General features: G+C 42.9%; 1 protein-coding gene across 3 annotated transcripts in view; it reads right to left on the bottom strand.

The window, feature by feature from the left end:
- Positions 1 to 19,610, bottom strand: part of FNDC3A (fibronectin type III domain containing 3A) — a 440,266-nt gene that overhangs the window by 31,379 nt on the left and 389,277 nt on the right. For all 3 annotated transcript variants that reach the window (XM_068128578.2, XM_068128579.2, XM_068128580.2), the window contains 5 exons: positions 6,523 to 6,609; positions 4,349 to 4,490; positions 4,088 to 4,156; positions 3,761 to 3,879; positions 203 to 308 (listed from right to left, as the gene is read on the bottom strand). In XM_068128578.2, coding sequence (XP_067984679.2) covers positions 203 to 308; positions 3,761 to 3,879; positions 4,088 to 4,156; positions 4,349 to 4,490; positions 6,523 to 6,609 — 523 coding nt within the window. The remainder of the gene's footprint in view (positions 1 to 202; positions 309 to 3,760; positions 3,880 to 4,087; positions 4,157 to 4,348; positions 4,491 to 6,522; positions 6,610 to 19,610) is intronic.

Genomic DNA, 19,610 nt, shown 5'->3' with positions numbered 1-19,610 from the left:
AGATTGTATGCATGCTATTCCTCCATCAATGATCATACAAGACAAATGGCTGTGTTTGAAATCATAGGGGATTGTAAAATCCTTTCAACCACAACAAACCATGATGAAGAAATCAGTGATCAGTGACAGCAGAAACAACAAAGATAACCACACATAACAGGAGATTGGTGACATAGAGGAAGGTCTCTATAGTTTGCCTCACCCCATCTGAGATGAAGCTCCCGAGCTCGGCTTTTTCCGACAAGCCGGGGAGGTGGAGGTGCACCAGGTGGCAATGGTGGTGTTTCAACGTTCAGCACATCCGAATACTGCAATGACAGACAAAGCTACAATTGTGGCTGAGTGGTGAAGATACCAGACTGTGGCTTCAAATCCAGCTGAAGGTAGCAGTATTAGACTGGGAGGCAGAATTTGAGAAGGGCCTTGAACAACGGGTTTGTTGCAACCCCCCTCACAACATTACTTTCACTGTATCATCTGAAAGGTCTATCTTTCAGGTTTAATTTTAGACCAGGTGTCACCTTGTATCTCCCACTTTTTAACAAAAGTAGAGGTCTTTAATCAACTCTAGTATGGTCAAACATTTTTCACAACATAAGGAATATGATTCGAAGGTGGATACATCACCCACTTGAGGACGTCATTGGCTGTCAGGCTTTTATTCACCCACATTCTCTCATGACCTATATCCCTTAGCAATTCCCCTCTGCATGGCAACCAACAGCCTCCAAACATCTTAACTCCTTTGACTAAAGTTTGCTTTCAAACAGTCTTGCGTCAAGTCGCAAATCGAGAATCAGCATTTTTGTCTGCATGTTCATTTTGAACCAATTTTTTTTTTTTTTACCAATATGCCTTAATTTAATGGCCTCTCCGAGGCATATCCTCGAGAATTATATGGCAAAGGCCACCAAAAATTACAGTTTCTACAAGGACAAAACATGCCAGTAAGTTTTTTTAATGTTATTCTTCATCAGAAAAATCTACTTCTAAGTCCCAGTTGCGAGTTTGCACATTGGCTACAAAATTATATGATGGAGGACATTTCACAATCACTCACAAAAATGAAACATCAGTTTGTTTTGCATTTCGTTCATCGTCAGAGGGGTCAGATTTGGAGTCCCTGTTGCAAAAACTTCCCCCCATGTTTACAAGGATTCTGACAAGAGTCTTGCCAATTTTGACAAGAGTCCTGCAGTGCAAATCATGCAGTGCAACATACTCAGATATCCCAATGGCCAGGATGCTGCAAGTGCCATGTTCTAACAACTCCCACGGTAAAAGGGTGGCTCAAATTTGAGGAGTACTCGTTTCTAAAAAGCAGACTCATGTTTATAGATTAATCGTTTTTGAGAATATTTGTTTATATAGTTAGTGTTGGTAACAAATACCTGTAATCACATTTCCTGCTAAAATGTATATGATGAAAAGCAATATGGTCCAAAGTGAGGGGAAAAAAAGAAAAAGAAAAAAAAAAGAGTACAGTTAGTTATTGCGCGATTTCACTTTAACTAATCGCGGTTTTTGAGCTAAGATGAATCATCATTTGCATTAGCATGTACGATTACCTCACATAACATTGGGGGGAAAATCGAGTTGTTAGATAGGTTGGCAAGAGGTGAAAGTGCGGCATCTGTGGGCCACCAATACGAGATCAATGAATCTACTGTGGGGTATATCGATAAAAGCAAGTCAAATATCCATGTAAGTGTTGTCGCCAGTGCTCTGCAAAGCGCAAAAGTCTCATTCCAGTCCCGTGATCCTCATATTGAAACGATGGAAAAGCAGTTATTTGGATCGAGGACCAAGCACAGAAAAAAATGTCTTTCATTGGATCGGTGATACATGAGAAATTATTGCGGATTTACCAACGTTTCCATGAGGCACCCAGGGCCGAAGGCTCCAATTTAACCATGGCTCGCCACAAGCTCTACGCCAGAAAGAGCTGGTTTGAGAAATTCAAAAGAAGATTCGGCCTCCATAATGTCAAATGAGTCAAGGAAGCAGCATCGATAGGATGCTGCGAAAAACTCCCCACCATAGCTCATAGAACTAATCAACGCAAAGGGATTTATGTTGGAGCAGGTTTGAATGCTGACGAGATGGGATTATTTTGGAAGAGGATGCCATCTCATACCTTTCTGTCCAAGCAAGAAACATCTGAATCAGGGTTCAAGGTAGCCAAGGATCGGCTTAACAGCTCTTGATGATCCAACAGCTATCGCATCCGCATCCGCACCTGCATCTGCACCCGCATCATCCGCATCTTTCTAACCTCTACCCTTCCACACTCCCCACTGTAACAGCATCATCATCCTGAGCTAAGTCTTGTGTTTTATATTTACGGCAGAGTACAGTATGTAATATTCTTACCCTCACCCACCGCACAGTTTTGTAAAAATTACCTCGCTGCTTTTGAATAAATTAAAACGGTAAAAGTCTTGCGTTTTTGTTTATTTTACATAATTAATTTTATTGTACACCGCTCCTTTCTTATGCCACATCCAGGCACTGCACGACGTCATTGCCGGGCGCCGAAGGGCCAAAAGCGATGACGGGCACCGCCGGCGATGACGTGCGCCAAAGGGGAGTACTCAGTTTTCACTCCATTTGTTTTCTTGTTTGTTCGATTGTAGGGGCGATATCTCAGCCATCCTTTGAGCTAAGAAGCTGAAATTTGGACATAATAGTGCGCACGTGCTTTGGCAAAAACAGTATTTTTATTTTTTCATTAAACAATTAATTGATTAATTAATTACTTCATTATTAACAATTTACTAAGTGCTTTTATTTTCTTTCTCATCTGGGCAATATCTCAGGCACCTTTTGAGGTAGGAAGCTGATATTTGCACACGATAGTAAACAAATGATTTGGCTATAAAGGATATTTTTGATTTATTGATTAATCAATTAATCAATTAATTACTTATTGATCAATCAATTAATCGATTACTTATTTAATTTTTTCGATTAATTAATTATTTGAATAGTTTTCAAAAAGTTACAGCTTCGGATGAAGCACTGGTGGTTTGGGTATGCTATCAGCCAATTGATTAAGAATTTAATTATTTTACCATTATTATATATTTATTTTAATTACCCAATTCATAAATTAATTATTGTACACCTCTCCATTCCAATACCCTCTCTATGTGCTGCCCCGGCAATGCCACCCACTGGAGGATATGTTACTTATTTATTTGGCATGGGGCAGGTGCACTTTGAATGTATCTGCACTTGTTTACGTGTTCATTTAAATGGTAACATACTTTACATATATTTTGCATGTTTATATGAATTGTGATGTGTATATTTATGGCTACCACTGACCTTCCTCTATTATTTCTCGAAGCCCAGGAACCAACCCCCTCCCCCCCCCCTCCCCCCTTTCCCATAGGCCCTTGGTTTTAACTATCGTGGCATTTTCCAGGAATGTAACCCCCATGATATTTGAGGGTTTACTGTACACAAACGCTTTCTTTCTATTTAACCAATTGTGCGTTAAAAACTGGAGATTACCTTTGAAAATGTATGCACAACGGCACAAGAAGTCCCTGCCAAATTTGAAGCAGGCTGTATCACATTAACCATCAAGTAAACAAAGTAAGAGTGGAACCAGAGGAAAAGATTTAATAAACAAAAAATAGCATTTTACTTTATGTGGATATGGTGGTGCAAATATAGGGGGTGGGGGTTGGGTGGATATGAAGGTGCAACAGCACAGATACCCTCAAAGTACGTGGTTGCATGTGATTCTCACTTGGCTCTGCCCACCAACATTGTAGCAACAGCAACGCAGACTATATGTGCTGCCGGGCTGCAACTGGTCGCACACGTGCTCACGTCCATGGCCACTATACATCACATCCCACTGAAGTGCTGATCACACAAATAACAAGAATAACAAACGGGTCTCCCTTTCCTGCTAACAATTTTTTTGCCTCCTCATTATCACCAAATTATCATTTTTATCAGATGCAAACAATGAAAAAAAAATAAAATGAACGAGAAACATTTCCGATAATTCGATCAGCTCCATGCTGATCTTCTCTCATCCATCTATTGTAAATTTCAGTCTGGTACTTACTTTTATTGGCATCAGCCATTTCTAGCTGAAACTTGGTGATGGAAGTGCCACCATTATCCTTGGGAGGATCTGAACAACAAGGCAAAATAGATTGGCTCTGTCAAGTGCAAGGTCTCCATGATTCATTCAACGAGAAAAATTACAGATTAAACACGATCATTGAAAACCAAACAACAGCATTTGTGTCTGCAATGGCATTCGGTGATTCGTGATGAATGAAAACTATGCCCAGTACGATTTGAATGAGTATGGCTGGCTTACCCCACAAGACTTTGAAGTGCTGGGCATGAACTTTGCCCTTAACGTTCAACCTTGAAGGTGGACCAGGTCTGTCAGCAAGCGTGTGGAACGTGACCACTTCACTGCCAGCACTTTTCATGCCCTCGGAGTTACAAATGAAAATCTGGATGGATGCACAAATGGCTCGTCATTCCCAGTGTTCGCAGTGCATGGCAAACAAAGCAATCTCCAGTTTACTACTTCAATTAATTTGATGGCAATTCAAATACACACATAGGGGAAAGGAACATACACACAGCACAACTAAAGAAGTCTCTACTTGAATTACATAAAAAAGAGCGCATCATCAGGGGCTTGGACGTGAGAGTGTAAACCTGAACCAAGCAGTGATTGATTCACTAAATCGATCGCTGAAAGACTGAGAATCTCATGTCAACCTTTGATCCACTATATACATTTTTGTAGCAGGCAGATGGAACAGGAAGGTGAATCACCCTCAGGCTGAAACTACACATCACATGATCCTATCAAATTATTTTTCCCAAAGTCGAAACTGTTTCTTCACCTCTGCCAATCCTCCTCTTAAGGGGCAAACATTCTGGCAGTGACGTCCAAATGCTTGACACAATAACTTCTGCTCCAATTTATCGTGCTCGTCCTTGCTTCTCAAAGTAATATGTGCTACTATTAACTCTCTGTGAGGAATGAAGAGCGTGTCTGGCCAGTGAAGGCTCGTGTTAATCGGCGTCGGTGGAGAGGTAGAATAATGGACGACATCAAGAGAATGATGATCGAGTGTGCTAAATGCCATGGGAAGCAAGGAGAAGCTGACATATCGGGCATTAACCCTTCGTCAGGAGAAAAGAGCATATCGGAATGCTGTCAGATGTAGCAAACAGCATTTCTGCTTAGACGAAGGGGTAAGTGCCTGAAACGTCTGCTTCTCCTTGATTTCTGTGATGGTTATCATCCCTCAATGATCGTTTGGTTAATTTCTTCCATTTAACTGTGTGGAAGCTTATTGGTCGAATGTTTACTGTTGCAGAACAAAAATATAATACTCTTTTAAAGCTTCCCACCATTTCCAGGAATAAAAAAAAAAATTCTCAACGAAAATGGCTTTCATGTGTCCGACTATGATTAACCTTTTCTTCTCCTCCTCTTCCCTTTATAACGGGTGAGGTCCAATGGCACCAAGCGCCTGCCCTGCCTTGATCACTATACTACTCCACACTGCTCTGCCCTCAACCAACTCTCTCCACTCTCCAACCACCCCCATATTACTGATATCCCTCCTTACACAATCCTCCCCTATCAAGCAAGCCTCTCAAGCACAATCCTCCCAGTCTACCTCTTTTCTTCCTACCTTGCTCCTTCAACCTATCCGTTCTCTTTGCCATTCTCTCTTCCCCCCATCCTCACCAAGTGTCCAGCCCATCTCAGCCGGCATTTCACCAATCTCCCCGTCAAGCTCATCTGCACACCAATCTCCTCCCTCAGTTCATCCTATCTATCTATCCTCTTCAGGCCAAGTGGCCCATAAGGCCGCAGTACGTACTCTCCAGTCTGCCCTGTTTATGGCTATCGGCTTGGCTTCATTCCATGATCTCCATCCTCTCTTTTCTTTCTTTTTCCTCTGTTCTCCTCCAGGTTGTTCTAGGACGTCCCACTTTCCTTCTTCCCTCAGGCTTCCCTGACAATGCTGGCACACAGTTGTTATCATCATTCATTCTTAGCACACAGTGCATCCATCCTCCTTCTATTCATCTTTTCACTTCCTAACTATAAAGGTTAAAAGCTAAAAATGCAGGTATTCATCTTCCTTGTGTCTCACTTTTTTATTTTTGGAAAATAAGTGCACTTTGACATTCATTCATGGAATATTTTCTATGGATGGAGAAAAAAATGTAGAGGAAATTTAAGCACACTGCACAATCCTAGACACAGTAGTGAGGATCGACGATAAAAAGGTGTGCCAAAATGAAAATAAAAACGTTTGTTTTTCAATTGACCATTCATATGAAATGGCATCCCAAGCCTCATTTGTTGATATCCTCGACCCCACTTAAGTACATTAACCTCTTATGGAGTCAAAAAGGGGAAATCCATTAGTTCAGGAAAGCCTGACATTATATCTGGCTACCATTTATAGAAAAAGGGCCAACAACTTGTATAAAAGTGTGCGGAATACGTACGCGAAACTTGTACCGTGAGCTCCTGTGCATGTTGTGTGCGGTGTAACTCAGTTCTTCACCATGGTATTTAGGTTTAAAGCCATAGCCCTGTGAAAAGAAAAGGTATATCATTCTCAATGCTATTAGGAATGTACCCCATGTACACATGGCACCAAATGGCATGGAATGATGCAAAACAAATGACTGAAGTGCAAAACAAAAACATGCCAATATAACACTCCCAAATAGCCAGAACTAGAGTCCCTTTATAGAGAGAGTAGCGACAACTAACGATTTGATGCCATTTTGAGTCCATTCAGTGCGGAGCCGCCGTATGGCGCTAGTGCATTGAACCGTGTATTCCATTATGTTCTCTATGTATGAGAGATGGGAATGGTCTTTTCCATGTTGATAATGAACAAATTATGTGAAGATGACAAAATAGAAGATTTATGACAACTAAGAGCCATATGATAAAGAAGAAAATCACAGAGCTGGTTGTGATTTAACAGTCAAAGACATTTAGAACCATGACAAAGAAGGAATGAACTAGACAGGTACACGTGCTGCTTATTTCAGCCTCATTTTAATTTCAGGGAGGCGAGAGCGAGACTCGAACTCTCACCTCCCTGCTTATACATGTACATGTAAAATACAATGTTAAGAGTTATCTTTGTATTTCTGCAGTTGTTTGACCTTGTTTATCGTGTGTGGGTATATATTTGTGTTTGTTTAATTTTCATATTTAAATGAAAATCTTTTCATATTTAAATTAATCTAAACTTTGCTGCATGTTGCCGATCATATATTAATCCCACCAAAAATAGATTAGCCCCCCTACCCCCGGCTCCCTCTTACACACACACACACACACACACACACACACACACACACACACACACACACACACACACACACACACACACACACACACACACTACATATTTACAATCACACACACACACACAACACATTTATTAGCACACCGCATGTGCTAATGCACACACATACAAATTATAAATTGAAAGTCACACACACAAACACAACTTAATGTCCTCACATATTCAAATCAACAGAGACAAATACATACATTCAATGCATGCCCCCCCCCCCCCCTTTCTCAGTTGTGGCATACAACTGTATCACTGGCATGAATTGGTTTCTAGCAAACTCTTTCTGAAGCATCATTGAAAATTTTGAATGACAATAATCCTATCTTCCATGTGAAAGTACAAAAAATAAAACTTATTTTATTATTTGTTTTACGAAGGTCTCAGAGACCATTGTGAAAGGCTTTGAACTCATTTACGATTAATACTCAAACCGCGAACCTGTAACCTTCCACTTTTATAGCAAATTACATAATTTTGTTAAAAACAAAGCATGCCATTCACTTGTTGGAGTACTAACTACCACAGGCAGGAAAGTGCCTTTAGCAGAGGGCATTGGTACATGTATATAAACAACAATTTGTAAGTTTTGATTCATGTACCTCAAAACAGAGTATACAACTATACATGCTCAAATTCTCGTCATTCATAAAGAGCTCCTTTGCGAGATATTCATACAGCACATTTATTTAATTTGCAACCAATATTATAATCCCAGTTGTAATATCCCAGTGTGTACCCTGGATAAGAATAGGTACGCCGTATCCCTGCGTGTCGTAAGAGGCGACTAAGAGGGTTGGCGTCAGGAAGGGCATCCGGCCATAAAAACATTGCCTCAAAAAGAGAACCATGACAATTACAACTACATGTGGGCAGGGTACAGCCCGAAGTGGAGATCGGTTTCTGAGGTTTGGGACATGGAATGTAGGGACAATGACAGGGAGATCAGGAGAAGTGGTGGAAGTATTGGTCAGAAGAAGAGTGGACATATGTTGTGTGCAAGAGACGAGATGGAAGCGAAGTGGTGTGAGAATGGTGAAGGGTAGGCAGGGACAGAAATACAAGTTTGTGTGGCAAGGGTGCCCGGAGGGCGTGAATGGTGTTGGTGTCCTGTTTTCTGAGGAGTTTGTAGACAGTGTGGTGAGTGTGACTAGAGTGAGTGATAGGTTGATGATGGTGAAAATGATGATTGGAAAGCTCTTGGTGAACGTCATCTCGGGATATGCTCCGCAGGTTGGTCGAAGGGATGAAGAGAAGGACAAGTTCTGGTGTGCGATAGAGAAGCTGATGGAAAACGTGAAAGATGAGGAAGTTGTTGTGGTAGGAGGAGACCTAAATGGACATGTGGGAAGGAGTATGGATGGTTTTGACGGAGTTCATGGGGGTTACGGATATGGTGTGAGAAATGGAGAAGGTGAAAGGATTTTGGAGTTTGCTGATGGAGCTGATTTGTTGATTTGTAATACTCAGTTCCAGAAAGAGGATAATAAGCTTGTTACATACACGTCAGGTGGGTCGACGACAACCGTTGACTACCTGATGGTGCGTAGGCGAGATAGGGGGCACCTCCGGGACACAAAGGTGACCCGGGGGAGGAGGCTGTTTCACAGCACCACTTGGTTGTCTGCGACGTAAGGGTGAAAGGTGCGAGGAGAGCTCGGCGGGTGAAGTACCAACCGAGAATGAAGGTGTGGAGGTTGAAAGAGGTGACAGTAAGGGAGGCATTAAAAGAGAGGCTGAGTAGGGTCGAGGATGATGTGGTTGAGCTTGAAATTGGTTGGATGTCAATGAAAGCTAGTCTGTTGGGAGCCGTTGGTGAGGTATGTGGATGGACAAAAGGACCACCGAGGCACTCGGAAACATGGTGGTGGGATAATGAAGTTGGAAAGAGGATTGACGAGAAGAGGAAGAAGTTCAAGGAGTGGCAGAAGGCGAAGGGTACGGGAGCAGAAACAGCAGAGCATGAAAGTTATAAGGCAGCCAGGAAGGCTGCAAAGAAAGAGGTAGCAAAGGCGCAGGAGGCATGTAGGAAAATGTTCGGAGAACGCTTGGATTCGGAAGAGGGTCAGAAAGCAGTATTCAGGATTGCAAAGCAGATAGCGAAAGAGAGGTGTGATGTGATGGGGGTGAGTTGCTTGAAGGATGAAGTGGGACAAATCGTTGTCGACCCAGATGGAATTAAAGGAAGGTGGAAAAGATATATGGAAATGCTGTTGAATACAGAGAATGAATGGGATGGCAACATAGAGAGTAACCCAGTTTTAGGACCGGCAGAGAAGATAACTGAGAAGGAAGTTGAGGAAGCGATAAAAGCAATGAAGGGTAGAAAAGCGGGAGGGCCGACGGGAGTTGTGGGAGATATGTTGAAGGCAGCAGGAAGTTGGGGTGTGAAGAGAATGACAGAGATCTGTAATCTGGTGGTGAAAGAAGGCCGCATTCCAGTGGATTGGGAACTGAGTACCCTCGTCCCTCTATACAAGGGGAAAGGTGACCCTCTGGAGTGTGGCTCGTACCGAGCGATAAAGTTATTGGAGCATGGAATGAAGGTATTGGAAAGGGTGTTGGAGAGGAGGATAAGGAAGAAAGTGAAGATCGACGAAATGCAGTTTGGATTCATGCCAGGAAGAGGAACGACAGACGCGCTTTTCATTGTGAGGCAGTTGCAGGAGAAGTACATGGAGAAGAGGAAGAAGTTGTTTCTTGGGTTTGTTGATCTGGAGAAAGCATTCGATCGGGTTCCACGCAAAGTATTGACATGGGCATTGAGGAAGTTAGGAGTGGAGGAATAGTTGATCAGAGTAGTGATGGCAATGTACAAAAGAGCGCGCACAGCTGTAAGGACGAAGGACGGGAACAGTGGTGAGTTTGAGGTGAAGGTGGGAGTGCATCAGGGGTCGGTACTAAGTCCACTACTATTTGTAGCTGTGATGGAGGTGCTGGCTCAGAACGTAAAGGAGGGTTTACCGTGGGAGTTGTTGTATGCAGATGATCTGGTGTTGATTGCGGAAAGTATGGATGGACTGAAGGAAAAGATGAACACGTGGAAGGAATGTATGGAGACAAAAGGTCTGAAGGTGAATATCGGAAAGACGAAGGTGATGGCAAGTGGTAAAGCATGTGGTGAGGTGGAAAGAACTGGGAAGTGGCCCTGTGCTGTGTGTAGGAAGGGTGTCGGAGTGAACTCCATTCAGTGTACAATGTGCGCTGAGTGGGTTCATCAAAAATGTAGTGGTCTGAGAAGGTCATTAACCAGTGTGGCAGCTACATTCAAATGTAAGGTGTGCACAGAGGGAGCTGCAGGTGGAGGAAATGTTGAGTTGGATCTTGGAGACGGCGTGAAGCTGGAAGGTGTGAAAACATTTTGCTACCTCGGAGACATGCTGAATGGAGAAGGTGGATCAGACTCGGCAACGGTTGCTCGAGTGAGATGTGCATCGAAGAAGTTTCGGTAATTGAGTGGCGTGCTGATGATGAGGGGAGTGTCGTTGAAGCTGAAGGGAAAGGTGTATGCTGCATGTGTGAGAAGTGTTATGATTTATGGGAGCGAGACATGGGTAATGAACGTAGAGCAGCAACGAAGGTTGGAAAGGGTGGAAATGCGAATGGTTCGACGGATGTGCGGAGCATCGTTGAGAGAGAGGAAGACAAATGATGAATTGCAAAACATGATGGGAATAGAGCCTGTGATTGATGCTGTGAAGAGGAACAGGTTGAGATGGTTTGGTCATGTGTTGAGGAAGGATGAAAGTGACTGGTTGAGAAGAGTGATGGAAATGAATGTAGAAGGAAGTAGAAGACGGGGAAGACCGAGAAAGACTTGGCTAAAGATGGTGGAAGAAGAAATGCGGGCAAGGGGGTTAACAAGGAGAGATGCAGAAAATAGGGCAAAATGGAGAAGATTGTCATGGGGACCGCAAGGCTAACCCCCGCTCTAGTAGGGAAAATGGCCTTTAAAATGCATGTTGTGTTGTTGTATTACAATCATTCCCTCTCAGAAATATCATGTTGAAATGTATGTTCGTCCATAGCTTTAAAATAACTTGGATATGTGTATTATTCCCTGTTGAAATAACATATTAGAGAAAATGTTAATAACATTTTCAAAATGATTATTTAGTCCAATTATCCACGTAAGTTGCTAGCTTGTAGGTGTACAGCACATTGCAGTCCTGCAACTGAAGTCCAATGGAAATATCTATTTCACTTTCGCAGCCAATTGTCTCATTGCCATGCTCTTGCTGCCAAGTTCATCCCCCTTCTTTGCTTGTGCAGCTTGTTGCCTGCGTTGATGTGTCTTTTTCTTACAAAAGATGTGTAGGCGTGTGTTGATGAATTTTGTAAGCAGTTTGGCTTTAAGATCGTGGCACGTTGGGAAGTGAACATCTCTCGTTATCTGCTCTGCTCTCTCCACAAACATTGTTGCGACGTTCTTTTCAGCCATGAAAGCATCCTGTGCACCACAAAACATGGCCTCCACAGTTACCAACATGTTGATCACTTTTTCTGAAACATGAACAAGACACCCTTGCTTATACTCTTTCAGTACAGTAAGCTCTGCAGCTTGGTTAACTTCTTCACCTTCAGCAACAATCACCTGGCTAATGCAGTCATCACACGTCTTCTGGTTTTTCCTTATACTGTGAACACAGTAGCCAGCAAGGTTGTACAAGCTATCGCGCTCAGGTTGAGACAGCTCCTGCACGTCTTGGATATCTGGAATGACAAGGCCCTGTAGATTTTCCTCGGACGGTACTCTCACTTTCTATTTGTTCTATTTGTGCACCCACAGGCACTACAATCTGTCATTTTGTCGTAAAATCGATGTAAAACACGAATGAGAACGCTGCGTACAGCGGGAACGTTAAAACGCTGATCGATATGCGTCCGATCCTGATCCTGTCCGCGATGGACTCAAAATGGCTCCACGCAATCACGTGACTAGATTTTTCCGGACCCTCTATGTCGCAACTCTGTATATAAAGGGACTCTAGCCAGAACCATTGTATCTCTGTCATAGCATTAAGGTAGGAAGGTATGAAATAAATAGATTCTAACATCAAACTGAATAGAGTAAACAATTGAGTAATGCTGATGACAAACAATTATCTATATTTGTAGACAAAGTCAAGCCTCGTGGAAAAAGAGTGAACAGATCACACCAACAAGGGTGGAAACACCAACAGCAGTAAAAAGGGACAAAATAGAGAGAGACTTGGACAAATAAGGGATGTGGGGAAAGAAGGAAGCGTATGGGGATGATGTACGACAGGGTGGACAAGATGGATACAGAAGCAAACCCTCAGGAAAACTGGAAATTTGGAAGGTGGGCTTTGGTGTGTGGGGATGGAAGAGTAAACAGAGGTAGAAAAGATCATGGTTTACATGGGGGATGATCTGAGACGGTGGTGAACAGCTGTCTTGAAGACCTGGAGGGGAGAATGAGATTGAAGTTGTGGAAGTGTGGAAGTTAAATGTGGAAGTTAATTCCACAGGTGGGAAAAAAGATGAACAAATGAGTTGTGGAAAACCTTTGTTAAAACTGCTCCATGGGAAAAATTTAAACATGGCTCATTGTCAAGTACTCCCCTTGTGGAATAAGATATGTTAATGATGATGTCATCGGTGCCTTCGTTATGACGTCATAATTCGACAAGTACAACACTTATCCGATCATTGTGAAAAAAAATTCTCAGCAACTGTTGGTCTGATGGGCACGAAATTTTCACCATAGGAACGCCTCCTCATCAAGAATATTTTAATGATAATCATGACGTCATAGGTCATGTGGTGCAGGCGCCATCTTGGAAAAACCAAAAAAAGGTTGCACCTCTATATCTCCAAAACCGCTGCATGGAAAAAAGTGAAACATGGCTCATTGTAAAGAACTCCATATGGGAAATAGGTGTTGTTAACGATGACGTCATAATTCGACAGGGACAACGCTTAGTCTGATCAATTTGAAATGTATTGAGCGTGATCTATGCAACAATTATATTAGAGAATATAAATGTATGATGTCATCGCTCACGTGGTCTGGCAGCCATATTGGATCAAAGAAAAAAAATGTTCAAAAACAGAAGAGTTGGCTCGCATCAAGTTGACTGCGCAGGGTAAGTATTCTATGAATACCATCTAGTTGTTACTCGCGTTGTGTAATGATCTGAGATTACCTTCGTTTGGGTTTACATTTCAGGAAGAGACAGAAAGTTGCTTCACAGCAACTACCTCACCACAGAATTCAGTGCACCATGGGCAGGAAGAAGGGTAGGACAACTGAAGACGAGAGGGGATGGATCTGTGCGTAAGAGCAAGCAGGTTTTTCAGGTGGTAGATATAGGGGACCAGTGCTCAACTGAGATGGCTGCTTGCAGTCCCTGCCAGTCTGCCTGAGTGAGCTGAATTACTCACCACCACAAAGGCAGCTCTGAGAATAACCAGAATGACTGACTATCACTAGCATCTGACCAGATGAACTAATTGGAGCAGAGGAAGAGCAGAAGACATGTACATGAAAGCTTGTCATCAACATTTCCAGAAGTGAGGATTTGCCATCCACCCTTTATACATATAGTTTGTGCATTTTGTGAGTTAGAGCCCTCCCTGCTGGCCATCTTGTGCACTTTGTGAGTTAGAACCTCTTGCTGGCGATTTGTGTTAATCAAGAACAGGAAAAGGAAATGATGTAACCATTTGAACACATTCCTCAGTGAGCCTGCCGTTCATGCATAAATGTTGATCTCTTACAATTATTGTTGTTATGCTAGCGAAAGCATTGCCTGTGAGCATAAAAATATCATTTAACAATTCATATTGTTATACGTATCAATAAGAATTTTGCATATGTGTGAATTGGAACGTTGTTATCAATTATGCTGAATTCACATTACCAGTTCAGTCAGCTTTGCCTGCTATCCAGTGTCATCAGTCCTCGAGCTGGCACTTTGTAATATCATATAGCCTTCTCCTTTACATCAGCAGAGTGCTGCATTAGCATTCTGTGTGCTTGGGGCATTGGATATGCATATTATCTTTTGTTGTGCATTTTTGTATAGAATACGGATTTCAGCTAAGCCCGTCGTGTGTGTGTGTGTGTGTGTGTGTGTGTGTGTGTGTGTGTGTGTGTGTGTGTGTGTGTGTGTGTGTGTGTGTGTGTGTGTGTGTGTGTGTGTGTGTGTGTGTGTGTGTGTGTGTGTGTGTGTGTGTGTGTGTGTGTGTGTGTGTGTGTGTGTGTGTGTGTGTGTGTGTGTGTGTGTGTGTGTGTGTGTGTGTGTGTGTGTGTGTGTGTGTGTGTGTGTGTGTGTGTGTGTGTGTGTGTGTGTGTGTGTGTGTGTGTGAATACTAGCAGAAGTACCCGGCTTCGCTCGGGAGGTTTCATGGGAATTTGGGTTTAGGAGTGGGTTCCCAACAGCTACTCGGATTTTTTATTCCAGGTTTACTCCTGTAAGCATTTGGCACCTTTATGGCGAGGTGCACCCGCCTTGACACGATACCGTCATTGAGTATTGTGACCTTTTTTTTTTTAGAACTAAGAGCTTGCCAGACTCGCAATCGAGCCACACTCTAATAGCACCACCACTGATGGTCCGCAACTGCTTATTAGTCATAGCTTATTTCGCAATTGACCTATATATCTATAGGACATTTTGGATAATTTAGCCCCACTTATGACGGGCAATTTCACTTCAGCACTTCAGTATAGACGATGTTGTGAGTCGTTGCAGTTGGAGTGTAAACAAAAAGATTGCAGGGACTTCCAACTCTGGAACAGCCTACATATAGCTGAACATAAGAAAAGCAAGACTCTTCCAGATGCAATCCTGCCACTGTTAATGTTTGCCCTTGTGATTTGTTGATAGACATGGCGAAACTGACCCTGACAGGAAACTGAAGTCTCTTGAACTGAAAGGGTAGGTCAGATGGTATGAGAGGAATGCGAGGAATGAAGACGTCCTCACCTTTGCCACAACCAGTGAGAATAGTGGCCTCAATAACATGAGGCATTAATTTCTTGACCACAACTCTTGTGCCATTGCACAGTCGAGGCTGATCCAAATTGCATAGCAGCATTATTGGTGTTCCTACTTTAAGTTCAAGCCGATGAGGAGGCAGGCCAGGTGGTTCCAGCGAATTAAGAAATTAAGTGGGGTAATTTACAACTTCAGATTGATCAACAACAGTGTCAACAGATTTGTATGTACGTGAGTCTCCAGGTATTGCTTGCAAGAGTTGCTCGTTTACTGCGTTGACTGTGGTGTTTTTTGGTGCCAGAATTGCCCTCTCGCACAACCGTTTGTTATTTTGATAATGGTGCTGTAAGTTTGGGAACACCTTTCCTATCAAATCGTTGACTGAAATGACCACAGTGCTGATCGCAGCTGGATTTATGGTACCATCAGCAAGTACAGTTACTCGCCCTTCTCCAAGCTGTAGCAGATTCTGAGCAAACTGAGCAGAAAGTTAATCACCAAAAAGACGTGCTCTCATGTTTGTTGAGAGGGTCATGGTCTTGACATGGTGCCACAAGAATGATGACTTCAGGAAAGCACGGATTTCATCAGCTCTGGTTCCCCTGGGAATTACAGGCAATGTCTGCCGTAAGTCACCTGACAGTAGGACAGTGACTCCTCCCAACGGGGCCTTGCAATTACACAAATCTTGCAATGTTCTGTCAAGTGCCCCTAATGCTCTTTTATGGGCCATTGTGCATTCATCCCAAACAATTAAGTGACATCTCTTTAGAACTTGACAAGCTCCAGAAGTTTTGGTAATCCTGCAAACAGTGGCATCATTGATGGCTAGGTCTACCGGAAGCTTGATGCAGAATGGGCAGTACGACCTCCTGGAAGTAAGGTGGCAGCATGCCTGAAGAAGCAACAGCAACAGCTATTCACTTCTGTTGGCGAACTTTGGCCAGCAATAGTTTAATGACAAAGGTTTTTCCTGTTCCTCCAGGAGCATCTAAGAAAAAGATACCTCCTTTCTGGTGGCGAGCTCTGTCAATAATAGTAGAGTAAGCTGCCCTCTGATCTTCCAACAGCATGGGTTCATTTTCATCGACATATCTTGTCAGTGCATCAATGTTGTATGAGGTCTCTCTTAAAACTTCAGTTGTGAGGTTGTTGAATTCAGTTTGGTTAGTGTGCGGGAGACCAAATACATATAATTCTGGTCCATCCATTGATATGACCTGATTTTCTATGTCTATTAAGGCAGCGTTGTATATCTCATCAGTATAACCTATTTCAATTTCAGGTAATCTTAGCTGAGCCTGATGTTTGAAGTCCTCTGCCAGATCATCTCTGTACTTGAGCCAAAATGCTGGAGGATTGGCAAGTTCACAAGTTTTTAGAAGGATGGCAAAAAGATTTCTGAGACTTCTTGCTGTCTGGCATACTGAGGCTTCTGATAATGTTGCATCCCATCGAGTATCATCTTCTAGCAGGCCACGTCTAAAGCACACCTCCCTGTATGTAGCACAAACATGTTCATTGACAGTTCTGAGATCTTCAAACGATGTAGGTCCTCTGACCTCGTGAAGAAGTAGTCGTAAGGAAAAGCACTCATGCTGACTGGGATGAACAATGTTAACTCTGCCCAGAGAATTGTCAAACCTTATATCTGGATGATCTTGTACTGCAGCCCCTCTCTTTCTCCTGATCCATTGTTTGTTGTTCCATTTGTAGTACGATGGAACTTGAGGATATAACAATGTTCGAGCAAAGGGGTCTTGCTGACACAGCTTGAAAAATGCAGTCAGTGTGGTGTCCTTTGGAGCTCGTGCTTGCTGTGCAGCTGTCTCAGCAGTGGAGTAAACTCTCTGTCCATTATCCAAGTGAACAGCAAGCTGCTGTATGGCAGGATGTCGTTGATGTATGGGAAAGGCAAAGATTCTCCAGAAAGCCTCGTTGCTGCTGATGTATCTGCCTTGCTGATATTGTGTAACCTCATCGCGAATATTTGGCTGCTGAAGTGCAAACATAGCAGCATCAGATCCTTTGTACACATATTTACAAATATACTTGATTGACTTGACCGAATTGCAGAACTCAACGTTAATGTGTGCATGGAAGGTTTTAGTGAGCAGTGGGCAGTAGGGGACAATCCATCTGTTATCTATTTCACGTTGTCCAATCTTTGTCTGAAATCCTCCATCCTCAGGCCTTCTTCGTCGGTAAGAGGGGTAGCCATCTTCTCCTGTTTGTGTCTCTTTCAAGAATTGACTTGGAAAACGTTTGGTGCACTTTCTGTCTTTCATGCATGGCGAGTTGTAGTTAAGTGAACCACAAGGACCATTAACCATCTGTGCTTTGACAATAAAATTTCAAACAGATCTTTGTCGTTCGTTGGATCTGGAAATTCTGCTGATATGATGGAGTCAATCTGGTTGGCACGAATTTTCGAGGAAAGCCAGATTAGAATGTGTGCATGAGGCAATCCTCTTTTTTGCCATTCGATGGTGTACATGTGGCAACGTACTGATCCAAAAATATGTGATTTGGTGATAAGGTCCATTAATTTCACCACTTTGAGACGGAATACTCTGGCAGTGAGGTCATGTCTGTGAAAATGTGTTTGTCCAGGAAGTAGCTCATCCTGGATTTCTTTCCATGTTGGATTGCAAGTAAATGTGATAAAGAGATCAGGTCGCCCATAAATGCGGACATATGTCATTGCATCTTGAGTTCTTTCATGCATGTATCTGGGGCTGCCTGTAAAGCTTGATGGCAGGATGCAGAGTTGGCCAAGCTGTCCTCCAGCCACATCATTGTTCATTCCGTCTCGCAAGTGTATGTAGGAGTCGGATCTTAATTCTTTTTGATGGATCCTGATGTAACGCAACCTCTCTGCTTCAATCTTTGCATACATGTCCACAGCGAATTGATGGAAGAGGTTCTGACTTCGATGAAGTTGGTTAAAGGAATTGCCACGAACCATAAAGTGATGAGCATAGAAGTCCATACAAGAGACAGTTTCTGTTGAGTTTGTACCAGCCTGTGGAATATTAAAGTGGTAGCCATCTTCTCCATTCACGAAGAGCAAAGGATACTGGAGGGCATCGTAAGACCTATGGGTTTCACTGATGAAGTTAAGGTTGTTGTCACGACATTTGAGGACAATGTCTCTTCTGCCATATTCTTGGCCAGTCATAATGACAGCCACCTCATTATGTTCTGGAGCATTGAATCGGCGTGCATGCTCACCGGATGGTCTTTTGTCAGCATCAATGATGATCTGAAATTCCAGGGTAGGGCATATTTAAAACTTTCGACATAGCTGTTACTTGAATGAAGCATTTCTTGCATCTTCAAAATTAAATCAAATCTTGCACCCTGGTTGCTGTTGTATCTACTCTGGGCCTGTTGTTGAAGATCTCCAACAAAGTATAACTGCAAATACCGAGGCTGTTCATTTGGTAGAGGCTGGAGGGATCCTATCCTGTGGTAAATCTGTCCCTGAACTTTGAATGTTGGCATGAATCCTCCCTCTGTGATGACATTGTTGCCATATGACGTCATTTGAAAGGCACAATTGTATTTCCGGATATTCTGAAGGAAATGTTTGGACTCGAGAGTGGTGCCAAGAAGAAGATCCTTAAGTGGCTCAGGTGGTTCAGGAAGCATAGTCAGCTGAACTGTGCCATTAGTACAACACATGCCTGGTGTTTCTTTATCCCACTTTTTGGCGCTACACTTGCAACAAATCTTAGACATGGAACCAATGGTCACTAATTCGTGTGATGCATAATCATGGCTTGGATCATAGTTGAAAGCACCTTGGTACCACTGTTGCGTAGTGAATTTTCGAGATCTTACCTCAGTATGACTTGTCCTATCTCTTTGACGCCTTGTTTGACGTTCATCTGGAGTTTCCTCCTGCCGTCGAGCTGACTATCGGAAGACCCGTTCTTGGAGGCGAGACTGCCTCTGTTCTAGTGCTTCCTGCGGCCTTTCAGCTCTTCGTCTGGCAGCATTTTCTTCAAGTCGTGACTGTCTTTCCTCGAGTGTCTCTTGGTCAAAAAGAGCTGATCGGCTGCGTGCCAGGGTTTGAAGTTCCTGCTGATGTTCCGCATCTGTCCGTGCTTCTCTTCATATCTGCATATGGAGGGCTGCAGGCGACTTTCCGAAATTTGGCCGCTTTTTGGGTGGCATCGTAGGAGGGAAAATTGTTGCTTTTCGTTTGATAATGGGAAGAGGTGGGGAAAATGCTCGTTTTTTATGG

This window comes from Myxine glutinosa, chromosome 9, assembly GCF_964187855.1.
Source record: "Myxine glutinosa chromosome 9, kmMyxGlut1.1, whole genome shotgun sequence".
Lineage (NCBI taxonomy): Eukaryota > Metazoa > Chordata > Myxini > Myxiniformes > Myxinidae > Myxine > Myxine glutinosa.
This window is presented reverse-complemented; position numbering and strand designations above follow the sequence as displayed.